At 43.1% G+C, this 22591-nt stretch overlaps 1 protein-coding gene across 1 annotated transcript in view; it reads left to right on the top strand.

The window, feature by feature from the left end:
- Positions 1–22591, top strand: part of ZNF536 (zinc finger protein 536) — a 297354-nt gene that overhangs the window by 61205 nt on the left and 213558 nt on the right. The window contains exon 2 of the mRNA XM_055000789.1: positions 19190–19342. Within this exon, the coding sequence (XP_054856764.1) occupies positions 19190–19342 (153 nt within the window). The remainder of the gene's footprint in view (positions 1–19189; positions 19343–22591) is intronic.

Below are 22591 nucleotides of genomic sequence, written 5' to 3'. Positions count from 1 at the left end.
AAGAGATTTGTGACTAAGTAGTAAGGGCCTGCTAGAAGCTATAAGTAACACTGAGATCTGAATGGTGAGCAAACAAGAAATGAAGTTTATTATAATGAGGAATAATACAAATATCTGGGCAGGGGAAAAGCTGACCCTCAAGCAACCAAATGATACCGAAAGAAAAGAAAGTGAAGGAAGAAGCAGTGCAGTTTTCAGTGACGGAATTAAACTTCTACCAGTTCACAGGACATTGAATTTTGAACACTGTATACCCATGCAACGTTGATTATATGGATATAGAGATTTGTTCCATTCTTAGAGTGGAATCCTATGCACATTTACGCCTCATGTATATCCTATCTGATTATATGAAGGTACTTTTTCCTCAGATGTCTCACAGTTTCATGTCATTTATTTATTTCACTTCATTTATACCCCACCTTTCTCTCCAGTGGAGACACAAAGCCGCTCATGTTGTCCTCTCCACCATTTTATCTTCACAACAAATTTGTGAGATAGGTTAGGCTGAGTGTGTGTGACTGGCCCAAGGTAACCCAGCAAGCTCCATGGCAGAGTAGGAATTCGAACCCGGGACACTTAGGGCCAAGCTACAAGTGACGAATGACACTTGAACGGCAAGTGGATTGAGTGGAGCGCAAGTGAACAGGGAGAAATACACTTGCCGTTCAAGTGTCATTCGTCACTTGTAGCTTCACCCTGAGGGCCAAGCTACACATGACGAATGACACTTGAACGGCAAGTGTAATTCTCCCTGTTCACTTGCCCTCCACTCAATCCACTTGCCGTTCAAGTGTCATTTGTCATGTGTAGCTTGGCCCTCAGTTGGTAATCTGACATTCTAACCCCTACACCACGCTGGCTCTCAGTGGAACCATGTTTTAATTTAAAAGAATAACAGTTTAATTATAGCTATAGAATTGGAAAAAAGTGCATCCGAGTTTTTTCCCCAGAAAGAGACTTTAAAGAATAAAATTGTATGTACTTTGTAATAGTATAAACCTAGTATATGTTTACGTTGTAGTCACATGATAAACAACTCTTTGTGTTGTGCTTTAAAACAGCACCCAAAGCATAAAAAGTTGCCTTATCATAAAAAGTTGGGTTGTCTATTCCAACTGGCAGTGGCTATCCGGGTCACTGGCAAAGAACGGGCTATCCTAGCATGTTACTAGAAATGCCAGAGATGAAATTTGGGGCATTCTACAAGTCATGTATGTTATCTGTCTACTACTGAATCTTCCTCCTGGAGCAAGTTGGAAAGACCCGCTGATCTCTGACCAGTTTTCCTTTAAAATACCTACTTTACTAATCATGCAGATCTGAACTAAGACAGCAATCTTCATCTGGCAAACTGAAAATTCTTCTATAGTTTATTCAGTGGGGCTAACTCCCAGGAAAGAAACCATAATGAAATATATATGACATTGACTACTATTTAATACAAAATATGATTTTTAATTAACGGTCATTTCATTGTAGAGATACACTGAAGGTATCTGAGGTCAATACTAGCCGCCATATTAATCAGCACCAAAGTCACTATGGGTCAAACTGACCCCATTTTTCTAAAACAGAGAAAGGAATAAAAAGAACATTAATATGACGACAAGATATTAGAGCTGTAGGTTGATAAGGAGAAACAGTAAGAGGTGAATCCTGTCATGTAATATTTTTTCTCCCAGAGGGCAAGAAAAATAACACCTTCTAGAAGAGAAGTTTCAAAATGATTGCTACTTTTCAGGACAGCACCTCTCACCCACCCCCACCCACCCCAAAGATATTATCTTCCTGATCCCCGTCTTGTCTACAGAATGTGTTACCTTCATGATTTACTTGGAAGCGATCTTTCTCACTTACGTTTTGGCACCGTTCTTCTGTAGCTGAGCATGCTGACCTTCCTTGTGTGGATTTTTATGCCTTTCCTCTTACTCTGTGGTAAAAAAAGAATAGTAATGAAAGTTTTTCTTTTAAATAACTGATGTACCAACAAAAGGCATCTATTGTGTTATGTACTAGAGAGGACGGATAGATCCCCCTCGCTTTCATCCCAGCTAGGATTAATTCCTTCTTTCGGAGTTTGGTTCAGATAACCTTCCATCAAATTTTGTAGAGGAGCAGGACCAAAGTTGTAAAGAGGTAATGGGTTTTGGATGCCATGGGCGTGTCCTACCAAGAACTTAAGATTCCAGCGATGGGTATACTAAAATTCTTGATAAAAATTGCGGTCATGTAATAAAGAATTCTTGGTACTCCAGAGGTGCACAAAAAGCTAGGGATGAAGAAGTTCCTTTTGGATTATCATGAGTGTGCTTTTCCAAGGATCCTCGGAATAGAGCCATTGGAAGTGTATAGCTATGGGACTTGTGAAGAAAAAGTCCCTCGTGATTAAGGGCTCTATGCACACCAAAGGGGGGAGGGATTTTGGCACCCATCCCCACATGTGAATTTAATTCAGACTGCCCATCAAGTCAGGATCAGCCTGGTGAAGCCAAAGTTGAACTACTTGATTGCTGGTTCTTTGGGGGGGTCTCCTAGACCCCAGTGCCTTCCCAAGTCTTTGCAAACTCAAAACTCAATAATGAAAGAGTAGTAGCCCCTCATTGTTTAAACTGAAATAATGTAATAAGTGCTTCCTAATTACAGTTTTGTATATATTTAGTTATGTTTTTGTAAGCTTGCAATCCTTTAGATGTGTAAACAGAAAAAAAAGATACATTATCTTAACTACAACATCAGCATACTAGAACGATTGGTTGTTGATTGTAAAATCATACCCAGTTTTAAAAAGTTGTCTAGACCTCCAGTAATTTTGAATGTGGCGTGTCTCCGTTTTATTCTACCTGGACAGCAGGGCTTTTTTTTAGGGGGAACGCGGGGGAACAGAGTTCCGGAACCTCTTGAAAATGGTCACATGGTTGGTGGCCCCGCCCCCTGATCTCCAAACAGAGGGGAGTTTAGATTGCCCTCCACAGGCAATCTAAACTCCCCTCTGTCTGGAGATCAGGGGGCGGGGCCACCAGCCATGTGACCATTTTCTCTGAGGGCAATCCAATGAGTTCCACCACCTCTTTTCCCAGAAAAAAAGCCCTGCTGGACAATAACGTAGTTTTAGTGAGCCCATCACTCTAAAAAGCATGCATAGAGAAGAGGGGAGGTTAGAAACACCATATTAATTGTTATTATTTATTTATTTATTTATTTATTTATTTATTTATTATATTTTTAACCCGCCCTCCCCACAAGTGGGCTCAGGGCGAGGCACAACATTGGTTAAAATACAACATGTTGACCCTGTGTTGCAGGAAAATAGTATGAAATTCTATGATACAGTGAAGAGGGCGGTATTTGCTGTTTTTCTGGATCTCTTTATGTTCAGTTATAAATTCCCCACTGTATAGGGACATTCATTAAAGTTTAGAAACCAGTGTGATGTCTTCCATATTGGGATCTGAATCCAGCGGCACCTTAGAGATGAACAAGGATTTCAGGGTGTAAACTTTTGAGAGTCAGAGTTCCCCTCTTCATACACAGGCCGTTTTTAGTGATAAAAGGGGGAAATTAATTTGGTTGATCAATGCTTCCGGGCATTTCAGGATTGGTTAACAGGTGTTTCTCACACTGAGGGTCCCATATTATAAGTATTTTCTTACCTGATTAGGAACTTTGCTGCCTTTCAGAAAAAAAAAACTTTAAGTTTACTACTGGGAATTGGTTTTGTACATGTATTATGGATCCCATTCCCCCGGTGGGGGCAGGGATCCCCTGCTTTCACCCTCCACCTCAGTCTCCACTTACCTGGCCGGCAGGGGAGGAAGGAACAGGTCTCCCAGGCGTGCTCCTGGGGCAGTGCGACGTCACTGATGTCATTGTGCTGCCCAGGGAGCATTCCTGTGCCTTGCCGTGGACCAATTTGTGCCCTAAATGGGTCGAATTGGGCACATTTGAGGCCTAAATCGGCCTGCTCTGAAGCCTGTTTGAGGCCCAAATGATATGTAGAACATTTAGTCTAGTCTTAGTAGCGGCTGATGTTACTTCACACTTTAAACAGGCCTTCTTCACAAGCACCGAGTCATTACTGACCCATGGGGGGATGTCGCATCACGATGTTTTCTTGCCAGACTTTTTTCGGGGTGGTTTGCCATTGCCTTCCCCAGTCATCTACACTTTACCCCCAGGAAACTGGGTACTCATTTTACCGACCTTGGAAGGATGGAAGGCTGAGTCAACCCTGAGCCAGCTACCTGAACCTGGCTTCCGCCGGGATCAAACTCAGGTCGTGAGCAGAGCTCCAGCTGCAGTACTGCAGCTTACCACTGCGCCACGGGGCTCTCTGCCCTAGTGGTTAGGATGGCATAAAAACTTAGGCAGCAGTAGCTTTACAGATTCACAAGTAAGGCACCAGCAGAAATACACAACTTTTTATTTCCAATGTTCCTTTGTACTCTCACTGGGACTTTCAGAATATATTTCCTTCGCCTAAGAACCTCTCCTTAAAAGTCATATCATAAATCTCCCCTTAATATTTCTTATTAAGAGTGTAGCATAGCTTTGATTGTTCCATAAAAGTAGAAACAGGCTATGTGGCAATGATTTGCAGATATCTCTTCACGCTTTCAGGGCAATAGCTGAAGAAGACCACCCATATTTTAGATTCCTGAGCTGTACCTTCATCCATTTCCTTGCAAAGGAGGGAAGTGTGCAAATTCCCCTTTTTGAAAAATGAAAGGGAGATGTCATGTCTGAGCCCCATCCATGCCCATTTTGATTCTGTTGTGCTGAACAAAATGTATCCTGCTATAACTCAATATCACTTTGCCAGTGTCATAACTATTTCTTTCTCAGGCGTTCACAGGTGTTTATCTGTTGGGCTGTAACAGCTTCCAGTGTTTATGACCTTGTGCTCCTTCCCAGACTGTGCTATGCCTTTCTTCCTAGTAACTCAACTTGATATCACAAATATGTAGAACGTTCTCACACCAGGAGAGCGCCAAAGCCTTGTTTATGGTTGGGAGGGGGGAAAGGAGCAAACTCGAGTGTTAAAAGAGAAGTTTCTCTCACATGATGTCATTCCTATCAACTTCTGCTTTTGCTGCTTAGATGTCTACCTTGCTTCTCAGTAGTCCTATGGACCTGTATATGGAAATGATCTGATTTCTGAATAAAAGCCATTTGACCAAGAACTTGTGTATTGCTGCAATGGTCCAGGGATCTATCTGCTGTATCCTGTCATCCGTAGCCTGACAGGGGATGCGTGGGCCCTTCACAACTCTATCATTTAAAAAGTACTCAGACGGTATAGGGTGAAAGTGGGAATAGGTCAGAGCTGGCCATTGTCTCACAGAATTCTTGCATGGTTGATGAACGGATGTCCTCATTCCCTCCCTCATAAATTTTCTTCCTTACTTTTGGAGATGAATCAGGAGTAGGAATCTGTCCCAGGAGTAGACAATGTGGACTTAATTAAAGAGGGACTTCTGTAAGGCAACTCTTCCAAATTGGGTCTGCTGTAGCCTTGGCATCAAGAGAGCAATGCTGGGTTAAAAAAAAAAAAAGAGTGTTTATCAGGCTCCATGTCGGCTCTCTGCAAATCACAGCAATGTGAATATGCCACAGATAAACTGCAGAAGCTGCTATAACCCTAGTGGTATGGGCTTTAAGGCCATCTGGTTCCCCAACACCTGCTTTCAAATAACACTTCGGAGTACAAAAAGATGATCCGTTTGGACAGCTTCTGTGCTGAGAGAGAGTCTCTCGCTGGAATTTTCTCCAAATGCAATAAACAATCTGGATGAAGGATGGGAAGAACGAGTCCTATCTAGGCAATAAATGAGTGGCTCCTCCACATTCAACCTGTTGATCAAAGCCTCCCCAAGTGAATCTAGAATTTGGAGAAAGGTAGCTGCCAAGACAGCAAGACGCCTCGCGCGGAAACGTGAAGTTTTCTTTGCAGAAGAACTTTCAGGGTCAGGTGTACAGCATTTGCAACCTTTCCCTATTTCAGTATAAATGTGAATAGGGGGTTAATTGGAAGGCTTGAGGTTCACTTGTCACTTGTCAGAAGGCTTGCGTGAGCTTATTGACAGCCAGACTTAAATTCCAAAGAACTGTTGCAGTAGCAACTGACTTCGCTTTTCGATGATTATAAATGGTCATCCTCGGAAAGGTGATAGCTGTTCAGTCACACTTTCCAAGAAAGCTAAATTGAGTCAAAATTAATTACAGTCATATTCTTCTATCACACACAGTATCTTGAATAATAAGTGTGGTAGAAATCTCCCATAAAAAAAACCCAAACTTTATCCTTTATGCCTTTTTAATGGTAATGAGATTTCATAAAGGAAGCTAGGACATCCGCTAGGGATTCAAGCAAATTGTGTTTGGATTTTCCTACCAAGCTTTACATTATGGCAAGATGTTGTGTCCATCGCACCAGGATTCCAAGCAGGATTCTATCTTTCATCTGACTTATTCTTTATTTTGCAATGCATGATAATACTTTTCTTTTGATTAGTGCATTAGGGGTTGTTATAGTATTCTTAGCTAGAAAAGCAGAAGTTTCAATGCATAAGTTGAGTCAGGATTTTCCTTATGTCAGTCCATGACATTTATTTAAGATACTAGTCCGGCTGCTGACAGCCAACATTAAATATTGCAGCCCCTGTGTAGATGCCTCTGTATTGTGTGACAGCTTTAAGATGTGAAACGCCATCATTCATCAACCAGAAAAGAATGGGTTGGATCCAGCCAGATTTTTCACTCAATCTTGCCTAAATTCCTCACTGCAACTTTCAATCCACATCGCGTTTGTCCATGCAGGCCTGATCATCTCCAGCATAGACTTTTTAGGGGGTCATTGGAGACCCTGCAATCCGTTTTCACCAACAGAAGAAGCTGGTTGGATCCAACTCAATGTTTACATCAACCCTGTGCAATTGTTGAAATAAAGAACTAAACAGGTCATGCAGGCTGAGGGGAGAAGAATATTTCTTCCATTAGCATGTGGTTTCCTGCCCCTTTCTCCCCAGACAGTCGTCACAACCATATGGAGATAGGGCTTTGAGGGCAAGCATTCTGGCTTCCTGCTAAGCTTTGGCTTTGATTGTGTCTTTAAAGAAATCAATTAAGTCTTGGTTGGGGATCTTCTCCGCCGTGTACAGTGATGTCCCATCAACATGTGGTTAGAGAATTGGACAGGGTTCCTCTTTTTTTTTCATTCAAGTCTTATAGAGCAATGGACAAAATACAGCTGATTAAACGTTATTCATAATAATTTTTCCTGCATTGTGTTAATTAAGGAGACTTTGTGCTTTTGGTCCAGTGCATACATTTCTTTTAAATGAAACCAAACTGCTACAGAAAACTAGTAAGAGGTAATTGCTGATCATGTATCTCTTTGTTTCAGACACTTTTATAAAAGAGTATGTATTATGTATGATGTGACCTTCAAATGTCATGAATGTGTTGTGCAATAAACTGTCAATATTTGTGGTTATAAGGTACTAGATGACTTTTACAATAATTGGAACAGCTATATTAAAAGCTCCGATCACTCAGCTGGTTAAAGGGAAAGACACAGGCCAGTGTTCATTGGGGACTTTCCTTCTGCCAACAGTTATATGAAAAGTCTTGCAAAGTGCCTAAAAGGCGTATTTTGTTGTTGTTTTAAATAGGATACAAACAGAAGAAGGTCTCCTAGTTACAAAACCAAACATCCATAACCAGGGGTTTTAAATAGGATGAGAAAAGCAGGTTTTGTTGTGGTGTGTTGACTAAAAAATAATCTCCATACTTTTCAGGTACGGCTCTGATCTGTAAGGTAATGGGCTCTTTTACTATTAAAAAGTTGCATAGTTTTCTGTAGTTTGCTAAACATCTCAAGCCATCAACATGAGTATAGGTGTCTGTGAGGATGGTAAAGGGGTACTTACTCCCCAATCCAAAATTCACTGATTTTTACACATGCTTCCAACTAGTCAACAAGAGGTCTAGAGTTGTCTCTGAATGACCCACCTAAAATTATTGAAAGAATTTAGCGATCTGTTAATCAACAAAAAACAAAGATGTTAACAAAAATATGGATATAGAAGAACAGGAAGAGCTGTTGAAGAAAACAAGATATAAAGTAGAAAAGGAGGTAAAAGGGGAAGAATTCTATGCTATTTCTAAATAATTATGAGAAAATTTGGAAAGAAATTAAAAAGGATATGCTGAGATGGGATAGATTACAATTGTCTCTGTTGGGGAGGATATCGGTTATTAAGATAAATGTTCTTCCTAGCATTTTATTTTTGTCCCAGACAATCCTAACATCAGATGTACCATTTAAACAGTGGCAAAGAGACATTTCTAAATTTTTTTGGCAAGGGAAAAAAACCCAAGAGTCAAATCCAATTAAAAATAAAAATTAAATACAATTAAAAATAAAATTATTTCTGCAGATGTGAATGCCCTGGTACCTTAGCTGAGCTGTACAAAATGAATTAAAAAGAGAGAGAGAGAGCTCTTCTGTTGTCCTCAATCTGCTTTTCTTCAATATTATGCAGCATAATTTTGGGTAGAGCTAGAATGCATTGAGTAGAGTTAGTAACACCATGTGCCACTTTAACAGTAGAGGAGCCAGGGGATAAGCCAAAATTTTTCAACAAGGTATCTTTGGAGCTGATCATATGATGAAACCTGTGGGGTGACTCTGGGCCAAGCTACACATGACGAATGACACTTGAACGGCAAGTGGATTGAGTAGAGGGCAAGTGAACAGGGAGAAATACACTTGCTGTTCAAGTGTCATTCGTCATGTGTAGCTTGGCCCTAAGTTCCTTTGATGTACTGAATCTCACGTGTTGCCTGACCAGTCTTCCCAGAATTTATATTTGGAATCTTTTTGTCCAGTTTTGTTCATCTATCTTGATCTTGTAAGTTGCGTAGTCGCTAATAGGACCAGACGTAAAAGTTCCCCGGTAGCCATAACTTCCCCAGTAGCTTTCAGTATTGCTAAAGCCGACTGACAAGTGTTAATTCGGGAAGAGAGAAAGTGTTGTGTTCATCATGGCACATTTTCACTTGCAAGTATAATCAAACGCTAGGGATGCTTTCGAAACTTTCCTCATCAAAATCTGACTCATACACTAATTTTCAATTGTCCAATCTTGTTTCTGAAGTGGGACGAAGGCGCAGCAAAAACAAGGTTTTTGGTAAGGTAAGGTTGCTAGGTCCCTGGGGGGTGAAAGTGAGGGGTGGGGAGTCATGGGAGCAGTCAGGTGCGGGGGATCTACATTGTGCCTGCATTTGTGATGCAGAAGTAATGGGTTGTGCCAGGGGCTGATTGAGTAAAAATCAACCCCAAACACTAAACTGAGGGCCAAGCTACACATGACGAATGACACTTGAACGGCAAGTGTATTTCTCCCTGTTCACTTGCCCGCCACTCAATCCACTTGCCATTCAAGTGTCATTCGTCATGTGTAGCTTGGCCCTCAGAGCCAATTTTTACTCAGTCAGCCCCTGGCACAACACATTACTTCCACGTTACACCAAAAATGATGTCATTCCTGGCACAATGCGGGTGTGCTCTGGAGTATGTGGGGGCACACTTCACCCCCACCACTGTGTGCCTGCACCTCACCCTTGGCCAGGTGAGAACTGGTGGGGTCAGAGGTTGGGGGCAGGGAATCCCCCAGCCCCACCAGTGGCCTGGCAAGCCTGTTCACAGGGGATAGGTGTTGCTGGTTAATCAAATGTGCCTAGTATTCAAACTAAATGCTTCAGCAAGGGGCTTCCAATGCAAGTGAGGGCCAAGCTACAAGTGACGAATGACACTTGAACGGCAAATGGATTGAGTGGAGGGCAAGTGAACAGGGAGAAATACACTTGCCATTCAAGTGTCATTCGTCACTTGTAGCTTGGCCCTCAGAAGCAGAGGTGGTTTGTCATTACTTCCCCCTGCAGAGGTTTTTTTTGGAGGGGGGGTCAACCTTCAATTTCTATGTAACAAATTATGTGAAAACGAATTTGGGAACCCAAGTTATTGAATTACATTTCTGTTTTAAGCCGCTTTTGTTGACCAAAAACCGAGTTTTTTTGCTTAGTGTTCATAGCAAGTTCAAAGATTTGGGTAGGGATTCTTTTTCATACTGGGTTTTTACTTGGGAGATAGTTTTAACGATATATTCTTTAGGAGATATATTTCAAAGAAGAGCATTGTGTTAAAGCAGGAGCTGCAGGAATGGGTGTGCTGTGCTGCAACGAACGATGGACTCTGCAAAACACCACCTTGTTGAGTGCTCGGTATACCAGTAAATACATCTGCTTTCCTCATTCAATAGGCATTGCTTGTTGAGTTACTGACAAATTGTTTAGAACATTTCTAACTTCCGTTTCTGCATGCATGAGATAACTCTTAGCTCACTCTCAATCTGAGATACTGACTGTGTTAGGGTTATGATTACTTGAGGTATATTACTGCTCTTAGCTCCCGTGAGTGGTTTTTCTACACAATATCCCCCCTCCTTAAATCTGATTTGTTTTCAAAGCCAGTCTGTCGTTTTATACCTGCACTCCAAAGATACATAACTGAAAGCAAAGCAGACTGGGTCTTTTTGTTTGCCTGTGTCATTCAAGTGACTAACAAGAAAAATCCAAAGTCTATATTTTTCACTTACCAAAAGAGCATTTCGGTATAATCTTCGTTTGTAATAATACAAACAGTACATAGCTATTTTCTTCTCATTGGTAGGGCTCTCTTCCAAATCGGCTCTAAAATAGCTCTTTGTTTCAACAAATTCTTTGCCGATCCATATTAATGCTTAACAGTTGAATGTGACCATACATGGTCATTTTTTAAAAAGCACCCTAAACTCTTTGATAAAATAACAAAGGCAGCAAGTTGTTAAGAGGCCCAAAACGTTAGTAACTCTTTCAGAATATTCAATATGAGGTCATTTTTTACATTCCAAAAGCTTTCGTTATAAGCAAGTGTACTACCTCTGACCTTCCCAAACATAGATATTTAGGTGATGAAATTGTTCTTCCTTGCCAAGAACAGACCCTAAATCTTTTTTTTTTACATCCAGATGATTTGATTTGTCACATTTGCTTACTCTTATCAGAAGACTAATTCGTACTTTTGTTGGTAAACAGTTGAATATCTGTTCCTTGGCATTTATGTCTTTTCTAATTTTGAATATTACTTCTTTCAAACTGTCTCTCCACAGTTGGGATCTTCAAGGCTCTTCCAAATATGCAAAGTATTTAGATTTTCCAAGCTCAATCTTCCATATTCCACAAAATATAGTAAGGGAAAGAGAAAGTACAGTCTGGGAGTTTCCAAGTGTCCTGGATCCCTTTTTTTATGGTACTAGAAGTAGCCAAAGAAGAAGTGCTTCCTCTTCCTCTTCCATTTCCTCTGTTATCTGAGAAAGGAAACCATTGGATTTTCTCTAGGGTAAGATTGGTTGGCCATAGCCTGTGTGGCTAACCTCTGACAGAGCCACTTGGACTCTGAGGCATACTACGCAAGAAGGGAGATAGGCACTTTGTTCATCACCCACTTTTTGCGCATTTAATCAAGGAAATTGTTTGTTTATAAAAGGCAATGATCACTGGGTCAGGCTTACACACAATTTATGACCACCCCAAGTCAAAAGGAGCAAACTAGCCATGCATGGGCCCTCTAGTGGCTTGGACTGCCTAAGAACATTTTTTCTCAGTAGACCTGCTTAGGCTTGCTCTCTTAGGCTGCTTGAGTGAATTTACCTGGGAGTAAGCCCCACTGAACACCATGAGATTTATTTTTTAGTAGACCCTCTGAGGATTGCCTCCCTAGCAGACTCTTCGCCTGCCTGGTCGCTAAGTAGTGGCAGGCCATCATTCAGGGCTGATGGGCTGCACACAGTTTGAGCATAAGTTGTACAGCCCTGAACTACATTATAGAAATAGTTTTGGGTAGCAAAGGGGTGGCAAAGACCTTTATCAAGGATATAAGGCTTTTGCTATGTAACTTTGAGGTCAATTGAACAGTATGACTGGAAGTTGAAGGAATAAAAGGGTAGCAGGAAATATTGGGTTGGAGGATATTCATTTCCCCTTGGCGTCATCTCAAGACATAGAAACAATAGATCTAAGATATTAAGTTGTTGAATTTTGGAAAATGAGTAGGAATTTCAGATATATCCCTATTCTGATCAAGATACTGAGGTAGACCTCTGCAAATCATTTGGTCATATTTCAAACTTCTGGCTTGAAGAGATGTCAGTTATTAATCCAATACCACTAAGGGCCAAGCTACACATGACGAATGACACTTGAACGGCAAGTGGATTGAGTGGAGGGCAAGTGAACAGGGAGAAATACACTTGCCGTTCAAGTGTCATTCGTCATGTGTAGCTTGGCCCCCAGTTAAACAATTGCTTTGTGTGCATGTGTTATATCCTGTCATGGTGCTTCCAATTTATGTCATCCCTATGAATTAACAATCTCTCAAATGACCTTGCTCCGATCTTGCAAACCGGAGGACGTGGCTTCCTTAATTGAGTCAAGCCATCTCATTTTGGGTCTTCCTCTTCTCCTACTATCTTCAACTTTTCCAAGCATTATTGTCTTTCCCAGTGAGTCTTGTCTTCTTGTGATATGGCCAAAATACAATTGCATCAGTTTAGTTATTTTACCTTCAAGGGAGAATTCAGTCTTAATTTGATCTAGAACCCACATATTTGTCTTTTTGGTGGTCCAGGGATTAGTAAAAATCTCCCCGAACATCATATTTCAAATGAATCCATTTTCTTCCTGTCAGCGTTCTTCATTGTCCAACTTTTCACATCCATACATTGATATGGATTCATGCATAGTAAGGTATATTACTACAAAATAAAAGTATGAATTATTTTGATCTCGTTCCCCATAGAATCACTTCGTATTCTTTTTAAAAATTAAATTGAAGTTTGCTTTGCCTTAACAATATTTTGAACCTTCTTAAATCTGTCCTATGTTGAATGGGGGGGAAAAACAGAATAAATGGCAAACTGCCCCAATATATAAACACATTGACTGTTTTGAATGAATGACAGCCAGTTTGGTGTAGTGCTGGGACTCTAATCTGGAGAACCGGGTTTGATTCCTCACTCCTCCACTTGAAGCCAGCTGGGTGACCTTAGGTCAGTCACAGCTCCTAGCTCTCTCAGCCCACCCACCTCACAGAGTGTTTTATTGTGGGGATAATAATAACGTACTTTGTAAACCGCTCTGAGTGGGTGTTAAGTCATCCTGAAGGGCGGTATATAAATCTAATGTTATTATTATGTTATTATGTATTGGAGAAGAACATGTGGAAGGCCTGTGGGAGGAGACTGGGCAAAAGTCACCAGCCTTTCGTTTTCATTGATCAAAGCCGCAAGTTGTACACGTAGAGCTATTCATTCAGGTAGCTGGCACCTCAAGCCATTCAGGGAGCCGCATTAAATGGGGAGAGGGGAGAAGAGAGAAACGTCAAAAGAAAACCCTCGACACAGCTTTAGAGCTTCATGAATGTGCTCTCTGTGGGAAGAAAAAGTCCTTCTAGGTAAGGCCCCACTGGAGTAAAGCCTCTCGAGCTATCTACTGTATGTCTACTTAAATCTAAAGGAAAACTCTTCAGACCACCCACATGTTGCGCTGCTTCATTGTTGTGCTCCGTTTGCTTTTTCAAAGGGATTAGTGCTAAACTCCACAGCCGTGCAGCCTCACCAGAAAAAAAAAGGAGGGGAAAAAAATCAATTTTGTGTAAAGTGAAAATTAGTCTCTTAAATCTGCAAAGTGAGCTGTTTATCTTACAAATTTATTCTTTTTTATTGGGCCACACATACCCTAGATAGCGAGATAAAAGAGAACTGTCTAACAAGCTGTCATTAAGAATGACATCTAGCAAAACATAACTAGTTCCCTTACTCTGTACATTTATCCAGAGTGGCTTGTTAGCTTTAGTGATCTGTTTATCTGTCCCCCCCCCCCCTTTGGCTCTGTGTTTATCGAAACTTAAAATCATCAAGAATTACCAGCGTTTTGGCAGTGTTTTACACATTCTGTGTGCTTTCTGTATATTAAACTTAACTGGCTTCGTATCATTTTTTTTCCTCCTGTTGAATTCTGTATACAATACCACATAAATACAATGACAATTAGAATTCTTAAGGGAATTCAGAAATATAAAATATCCCTCTCTGCATGTCTGCTTGGAAGACCGCATAGATTCTGCATTATGTTACTCTTAAGCCCTCTGAATAATTAAAAATGTCTGTTACTAACTTTCTAACTTATACTTTGTTATAATTGGCTAGCAGTTCAAGCAGAACTTTGAACATTCAGAGAATCTTAATCGGGCATTTATTTATTTTATTAAATCATTTTTATCTTAGAAAACAAAACCCAAACTTATTCAGTGAAAGTTCATGACTATCTGAAATCCTTTTAACTGCGAAGTGTAACTGGAAAAGACATGTATTTTCATGTCACTTATTGCCTAGGAAATATATCCCTGAAATTCTCATTAGCATATCCTCCCCACCACCACCTCTCACACAAATTATTTCTTGTTGGTAATACCCTGGGTCAGTTCAGATGTTCTACTTTACCCAGCTCCCCGTTCAACTCATCATTCAATCCCTTGATTCAGTTCTATTACCTCATGTCACTCTAAATACATCCCCAATAACTCAGTCAAAGGAAGATCATATACCATTAATATCTATGCAGAGCGTTCTTTGATTTGTTCTCTGTGATACTCCTACAGACAGACATGGGAACAGAATTCTCTCTCGTTTGCTCTCTCTCAAGCATCTCACTCGTTGCATCTTTGCCACTAATGTACTGTAGAGATTTGTTAGAAGTTCCCTTGTACGGCCTAATTTTGCCAGGGTGCTCCAAGGTCTGAATGTCTGCTTCTGAGCTGAAAAGAGAATTGCCTGTACCCAAAAGAAGTTCTCTGACTCACTGGCAGGCTGTGGGCCAAACTACATGTGATGAATGACACTTGAACGGCAAGTGTATTCCTCCCTGTTCACTTGCCCTCCACTTGCTCTCCAGTCAATCCACTTGCTGTTCAAGTGTCATTCGTCACTTGTAGCTTGGCCCTGTGTTGGCATCAGTGGGCAGGATGCAGTGGAGGCATGGTCAGGCAGGAAGAGGAGGAGCACCCACCAGCGCCGGATCCAGGGTTGCCCACGCCCGGGGCAACCCTTGGCTGACTGCCTCACTCGTGCGCACAGCGCGCGCGCGCTTCCCGCACTGTGTGATGACGTCACTTTGGTGACGTCATCACGCAGGGCAGACGGAAGCAGCGTGCGGGGCTGAGAAGCCGCCCGCCCCATTCGCCTCCCCGCAGGCAAATGGCACGGGGGGCCTCGCAGCCCCCCATGCTGCTTTCGCCTGCCCCGCAGGACAGGGGGCAGCTGGCTTGCCGCACACCCCCTGCCCTCCAGGGCAGGCAAAAGCAGCGTGGGGGGCTGCGAGGCTGCTCACGGCATTCGCCTCCCCGCAGGACAGGGAGCGGCCGGCTTGCTGCACACCCCCTGCCCTGCAGGGCAGGCAAAAGGCAGCGTGGGGGGCTGTGAGGCTGCCCGCGCTGCCACCTGCACGCTCCGGCAGCTGGGAGCTGCTCCCGGCTCCCCCTCCCTGGCAGCGCTGGGGGCAGACTACCCCCTGCCCCCCTAGATCTGGCCCTGGCGCCCACCCCTCCTCTGGTCTGGCCGCATGGTCAGCATCATTCCTTTCCGGAGCCTTGGCAGGAACAGCACATTCCCCTCCCACCCTCCGCCACAATGCAGGGAGGACTGTCACAACGTTATGGGTTTGGCAGGTTTGAGGCATTGGGCCGGATCCCAATAGGGTGAGTGGGGCATTGAAACTGCTCACTCTGACAGATCAGGAGGCAACGGTCATCCAGCGTGGCTGGCAGTGGTAGAACTTTTGCTGTGGTGTGCCAGCATGGGGCTGGCGGAATATGCATCAGGCAGCAGGCAGGCACTCCGATGCCAATGGGGATCCATGCCCAGATGCCGGGCCAATGCTCCATCCAGCTGTAATCTATAAAGTTGTGGCCGTTTCCAACCTCAAAAGGTGTCATGTGTGTGTTTATTTAGCCGGAACTCAGACTGACATAGCACATAGGTGACAATGCTGAAATTAGACAAACTACAAGCTTCTGCAGAAAAAATACCTATATCCATGGCACTCTCTTAGCCTATGCTCAGTAGAGTTGGATGAGGAGAAGTGAACAAGAATTTATGTAGAGAAAAGTGGTGCCTTAAATCCTATGTGGGGTCTGTGCGTAATCCTTGTTCCTTTTAACCTCACCCAACCTTGCTTGCTAAACCTCATGAAATTTAACGTATGTTTAGTAGGAATAATTTGGAAGACAGCCATGTCTGTCCCGGCGTTGCAGAAAATGGATCCACATATTTAGCCTTTTTCTCTGATTCCCTTATTTTCATGTGCCAGAATGAATACCTGAGAAATGGGCATGGGCGTAGTGTTACTATATATTTATTCATTTATATTTCATCTTTCTCTCCAAAGGGGACACTAAGGGGTTTTTAGCATTCTCTGTTTTACCCTCTCAACAACCCCGTGAGGTAGGTTAGGCAGAGAGTGTGTGACTGGCTCACCCAGCAGGCTTCCATGTAGGCATTTAGAGATCCCATTCTCCCCATTTACTGGGCCAGCAGGGGAAAAGGCCTCCTGGGTGCATTCCCAGGGCTGGTGAGATGACGTCACTGATGTCATTGAGCTGCCCCGAGAGTGTTCTTGCTCTTTGCAGCAGGCCAATTTGGGCCCAATTCGGCCCATTTGGGGCCCAAACTGGCCTGCTGTGAAGTGTATGTGCTGCCTAGCCTTGAGTAATGGCATCACTTTCCAGAAGTGATGTCATCATGCCAGTGTGGGGCCATGTGTGCACTTTTTGTATGCATGCACAGAGTATCCCAACAACCCCAAGAAGGGAAGCACTGGGTTCCCACTCCTGCTGGGATGGTAAGGGGTCCTGGCAACCGTACTTCCATGGCAGAGTGGGGATTCAACTCTTGGTCTCCTAGATCCTAGCCCAACACTCTGACCATTGCACAACACTTGCTGTCTGCAAATAGCTGAACGGCAACATTAGTTTTCGTTGAACGAATTCTCTCCCAGTTATTCAGTATGGGCTGACTTGTGCTTTGAAGTCTAACTTTCCCTTCCCTTGTTCCAGGAGTCTCATCTTCATTCTAACCTTATGAGCACCCTTTGCTATTGGCTCAGAATTGGAAACCCCTTTCACTCCAACTTCAGTTTATTAGCTTGTACAATATACCTCACTTTTCATTGACTGCTTCATTAATGCTGCCCAGCCTCAAGAGAGTTCTTTCTCCATTTTCCATTGAGCCGGTCACTCATGGGAAGTTGTTTGGTTTTCAGATGTTCACTATTATACCCTACCTTGCTACCCCAAACATGCACTGAACCTCTCAGTCATGAAACCTACTTAGGAATTAACCAGGCAGGCCGATGCAAAAATACCCTACCACCTTACAGTCCATAGAGGACTGAAGAAGGCAACAGTGTCTAGCTGTTGTAGGAATGGAACCCCCAAACTTGCTGATTGATTCCTATACACCTATACATGAAATGACCTTATATTAAGTCAAACCACTGATCTACCAAAGTCTGTACTCTCTATTACAGCTGGCAACAGCTTTCCAAAACCTCAGGTCAAGGTCACCTTGCTGAGTACTTGAGCTTTTCAACTAGAGCTGCTGGGTGTTGAACCTGCTGTATGCCAAACAAATGCTCAACCAATGAGCCACAGTGACTGACTAATCCTGCACTGTTATTTTACCAGTAATGAATGGAGGTAACTCTTCCTTCTGCCTTCCCCCATGCCCCAAGTGGCTGGACTGCACTGTCCTTTGAGCAGTACTGCTCTACTAGCCTTGAGCCTTCTTTCCAAGGGGGCAGAAACAGAACTGAACATTTGCGAGTGGGAGAGTAAGTAGCAGCACTTACTCCACAATCTAGCAATGAGCTGCTTGGATTGCAAAGTATCTACAGTACTATGCTTTAGACCTGGTAATTTCTATATGCAGTACATCCAGGTTAGAACATATAGGGCTAAGAAACTGGAGCAATATTAAATATGTTCTACGTGCTGTTCTGCAAGAAAGTATAATAAGATGTTGTCTGGGTGTGATTGAATCAAGTAAAACTGAACTGCTGTTCTCCACCGAATGAAAGTGGCACAGTTGAATTGTCATGACAGTTCCCTGTAAAACTGTAATTTCATATTTGTAAATTCATATAGCCACAGAGTATAACTCTTAAAATGATCACAAATATCGGGCCGTTATTATTTTATCGATTTATCAGAGTCCTGCTTAGTTCTTCCAACAACCCCTTCAGGGTTGCAAAGCTGGTTTCTTCTGTTTCCCTGTTAACTGCACAATAACACTTTGAAGTGGGTACGCCTATGAGTGCCCTAAGTGATCCTCCAGTGATTTTCATGTCAGAATGCAGATTTAAACTCATGTCTCCTAAATTATAATCTGATGTTCTAACCATTGCAGATACCGCTAAGGTCTCCTTGATTTCAGCGTGAGAAACTTAGACATGCGCTTAACTTTGTGTTAAATCAATGGAACTTAAAAAAAAAGTGTCATTTTATCTGGATTGTGCTTTTTTATCATTAGTAGTACTAGCAGTGGTAATAGGGTTATTACTATTCTACTCAGCACCTAAAACTTTAAAAAGGGACTTCTGTTTTGTTCTGTACATCTCTGCATATTGATTTAACAATGAACCAGATTTCAGAAAGAAGCAAGAAATACTTTTCTTTAAAAAAATTAGAGAAGGGGAGAAAAAAACTTTTTTTTTTAGGATGAAAAAGTACTTAATAAGAAAGAAGCAAAAAGAAGAAACCAAACCAGCTGCTGACCCAGCTGTTTCTTTTCTTGTGTAATTCAGTTCAGTATAAAGGTACCATATGCTGCTTAAAACGACGATGGGGAAGATGAAATAATTTAAGAGAATAACAAGAAAATACATGAATTGTCAGCATTCTGTCAGATTTAAAGAATGAAACAGACAGGTGTAGTATTGACATGTTTAGCTTTTGTGTTGCGTTAGCAGTTTGAGTGAGAACAACTCCTTGACATGTGCTAAAGTGATGTGAGAACCGTTCTCTGCGTTTCAGACGTCGGAGACGAAGCCGGGAGATCTGCCGGAGTCCAGCAGCCAACTTTGCTGAGAGAAAGGAACCTGGGGTCTGCCATGAAAGACTGTCCCTACTGTGGGAAAACTTTCAGGACATCACATCACTTAAAGGTTCACTTGAGGATACATACAGGTGAGATGTCCCTGTAGAGTTGTGGTCAACCCATGGGGAAGGAGGGAAGAAGCAATGCTCAGACAATACACCTATTGCACAGAACTTTTTTTGGCCAAATATTTTTGCACAAGAATATTATACCAAGTAGTCTGACCTGGGAGAAAGCAGCATTGAACATAGTGGGAATTAGTTCTAAGTAGAGGTGGGCACGAATCGCAATACGAAGCAAAAAACTGCACAAACCGGGCTGATTTGTGAAAACGCAGTTCGTGGGGCCACGTTTTCCACGAACTCCACGACTTTTGGGGCCTGGTTTGTCCGATTCATAAGCGATTTGTGAAGCCAGACAGGCTGGCACCGCCACCCACACGAGGTGTGTGAAACTGACAGCCCCGTTCTCCTACGACCCACAAGTGGCAGGAGAAGGGCTGTCATTTTCACACACCCCATGCTGGGTTCAGCCGATCAGCTGAAGCCAGTGCGGGGCGAGTGAAAGTGACAGCCCCATTCTCCTGAGGCAGGGAGAAGCAGGAGAAGGGGGCTGTCACTTTCACACATACTGCTGTGGGTTCAGCCGATTGGATGAAGCCAGCGTGGGATGTTTTGAAACTGACAGCCTTCCCCTGCCACTTGCAAGTGACAGGAAGGCTGCAACTTTCAAATGCCCTGTGCTTCATCCAATTGGATGAAGCCAGCATGGGGTGTTTTGAAACTGACAGCCTTCTCCTGCTGCTTCCAAGCGACAAGAGAATGGGGCTGCCAGTTCCAAACACCCCACGCCAGCTTCAGCAGCCGGCGTGGGGTGTTTGAAATGCCTCAAACCACGAACTGATTCGTGAACTAGGAAAAGGTCATGGAAGTTCATGGTTCGTGGAATGCGATGAACCACGAATCATGTGGTTCGTTTTTTCCCGGTTTGTGCCCATGTCTAGTTCTAAGTAAGTATGCATAGGATTTTACTGCAAGAGCTAGGGTTGGTGTCCAGGGTGGGCCCCTACTGCCCCCCCCCAATTTAGAAAATACACAAAAGCAGGGTGTGGTGAGGAAGAGTGAAGATGTTAAAATTTCAGAACATTCGGACATAAACATGTGGCCCAACGAAGCGGAAAGGAGTTTCTGTTGTAAGCAAGAAAGGATAACTTAGGAATAGCTTCCAGGGATGCAAAATTTGTGACCGTATGCAGCAGTAGCAAAGTAGTCCGCTGTAGTTTGCTGCATGCGACCCAATTTTCGCATCTGCCGGTCTTCTAACAAGAGACCAGTAGGATGCATTGTGGGACAATGCAGTCTGGCTTGAAAGATCTGAGTAACTCTCAGCTCAGCAGTGAGGAAAGATTGATATTGGGTGTTTTGGGCCCCAAACCTTTAGGTTCTTATAACTAAGATGCAAAAAGCAGGAGTATCTGCGTCCTTTATGTATCTGTTCCAGGGCCCACAAAAGCATGACTTTTATGGCATGGGATCCGTTTGATGTGTCTCATTCTCATGTAAAGAAGCTTCATCCTGGCTGTGCACAGTTAACTTTCTGGGCTCCTGTCAAACTGCATTGAGAGCAGGCAGAGGTAGCATAAGAAATAAGCTTTTTGTCCAGCTTGCACCTGTGATATTTCACAAAAGGTGTGGGACTGAGTCCTAAAACAAGTGACCTCCATACTGAACAGAACACAACACATTTTGATTTCAGAGTAGACATCTGGGAATCTTGCAAGGCAATCGAGAGCCGATTCTTAAATTCTCTTAGCACGTTCTATTTTCTCCATACTTGGCTCATAATTTAATTTATTTTTATCCAGACCTTCCTGCAAGGAGTTGAAGGCAGTGCAAATTGTTCTTCCTTCCTCTCTTTGATCCTCACAACAACCCTGTGAGGTAGGGGTAGACTGAGCGAGAGTGGCAGACTCAAGGTTCCCTGCAAGCTTCATGGCAGCGAAGAGATTTGAACGTGGGTTTCTCAGATCCTAGTCTAGCACGTTTATCACTACGCTGTACTAATTCATAGCAGTTCCTTATTTCACGGCCACTTAATCAATGGCCATTTTCAAATGTCTTACCTGCCTCTGGAACATCACACAACCCACCCACCCCCGGAAGACAGCATCTTCTCGCACAAAGTCGCGTCAGGAAGACGCGGTCATCCAGGAGTTTTGCACGAAATCGTGTCTTCCTGGCACGATTTCGTGCAAGAAGACGCTGTCTTCTGGGTGTTTTACACGATGTTCCGGCGGCAGGTAAGATGTGTGAAAACGACCAGTGTCTCAGGACATGGAGGAGAACTGAAACGTAGTCAAACTAAGGTTCAGGTAGCCCTCATGTGAAAGCTTGTGTAGAAATTTAAGAGCGGAAGAAACATTTCTATTTGTTTGACTTGCCATGGATACTGGAGATCCGAATATCTCATTTGCCCTCCCCGTCCCTCCCCAAGAAGCCACTGCTTTCGACTCAGATAGCGATGGGGACCTCGAAGGCCATGTATAATTAAAGGGATTCAATGGTAGTTTATTCGCTTGACTTTCAGGAGGTCCCAGCTTCAGTCCTTGACATCTCCAGTTAAAAGGATGAAATGATGTGAAAGGCATCTTACCTGTGACCCTGAAAAATCTCTGCCGTTCACAGTAAACCAATGATCCGATTCAGTCCAAGGAAGCATCAGGCATTCATGTAAAACCGTACACTGAATCTCTGGGGAGGGGAAAGTATGTTACATAAACAGGAGGTCCACCACAACCCTAACAGGCTGCACTGTAAGTTGTGAAAATCTATCGTTCACCTGTTTAAAGACACAATCCAGCCAAAGTTAAGCGCTTCAAGATCCAATGCATTTTTCCTGAGATTTGGGATTTGAAAGGTCCTTCATTTCAGAATTCTTGCACCCATTGTGTATGTGTGCCAAAGGAAAATCATGGATAGCTTTCAAGCGGATTGCATGCAACCAGCTGCATGCAAGTGGACACTTAAAAATGCTGACCCCCAGATTTATCTGGGGGGACTCAGTTGCGGGCCGCTTAAGGAGGGGAGCGGGATGCATGGCGGCTACCACATTGTAGGGCGGCGAGGGCTTCCTGCGGCCTTGGCAGACAGCCTGAGCTGCCCAGATTCAAAGGTCAGATTCAAAGGTCAGAGTGGGCTGGCCTGGGCAGCAAAGGGCGGAGAGAGGGCTGAGGATCTGGGAGGTGCGCTTTCCTCTCAGATCCACCACAACTTTTTGTAAAAGGAGGTGGGCCCCACCCCTTGTCACTTGGCTCATAAACAGTGGGTTAAATCCAACTA

Source organism: Eublepharis macularius, chromosome 16 (assembly GCF_028583425.1).
Source record: "Eublepharis macularius isolate TG4126 chromosome 16, MPM_Emac_v1.0, whole genome shotgun sequence".
NCBI classification, from domain to species: Eukaryota; Metazoa; Chordata; class Lepidosauria; order Squamata; family Eublepharidae; genus Eublepharis; species Eublepharis macularius.
Note: the sequence above shows the minus strand (reverse complement) of the source record. Positions and strands in the feature narration are given on the sequence as shown.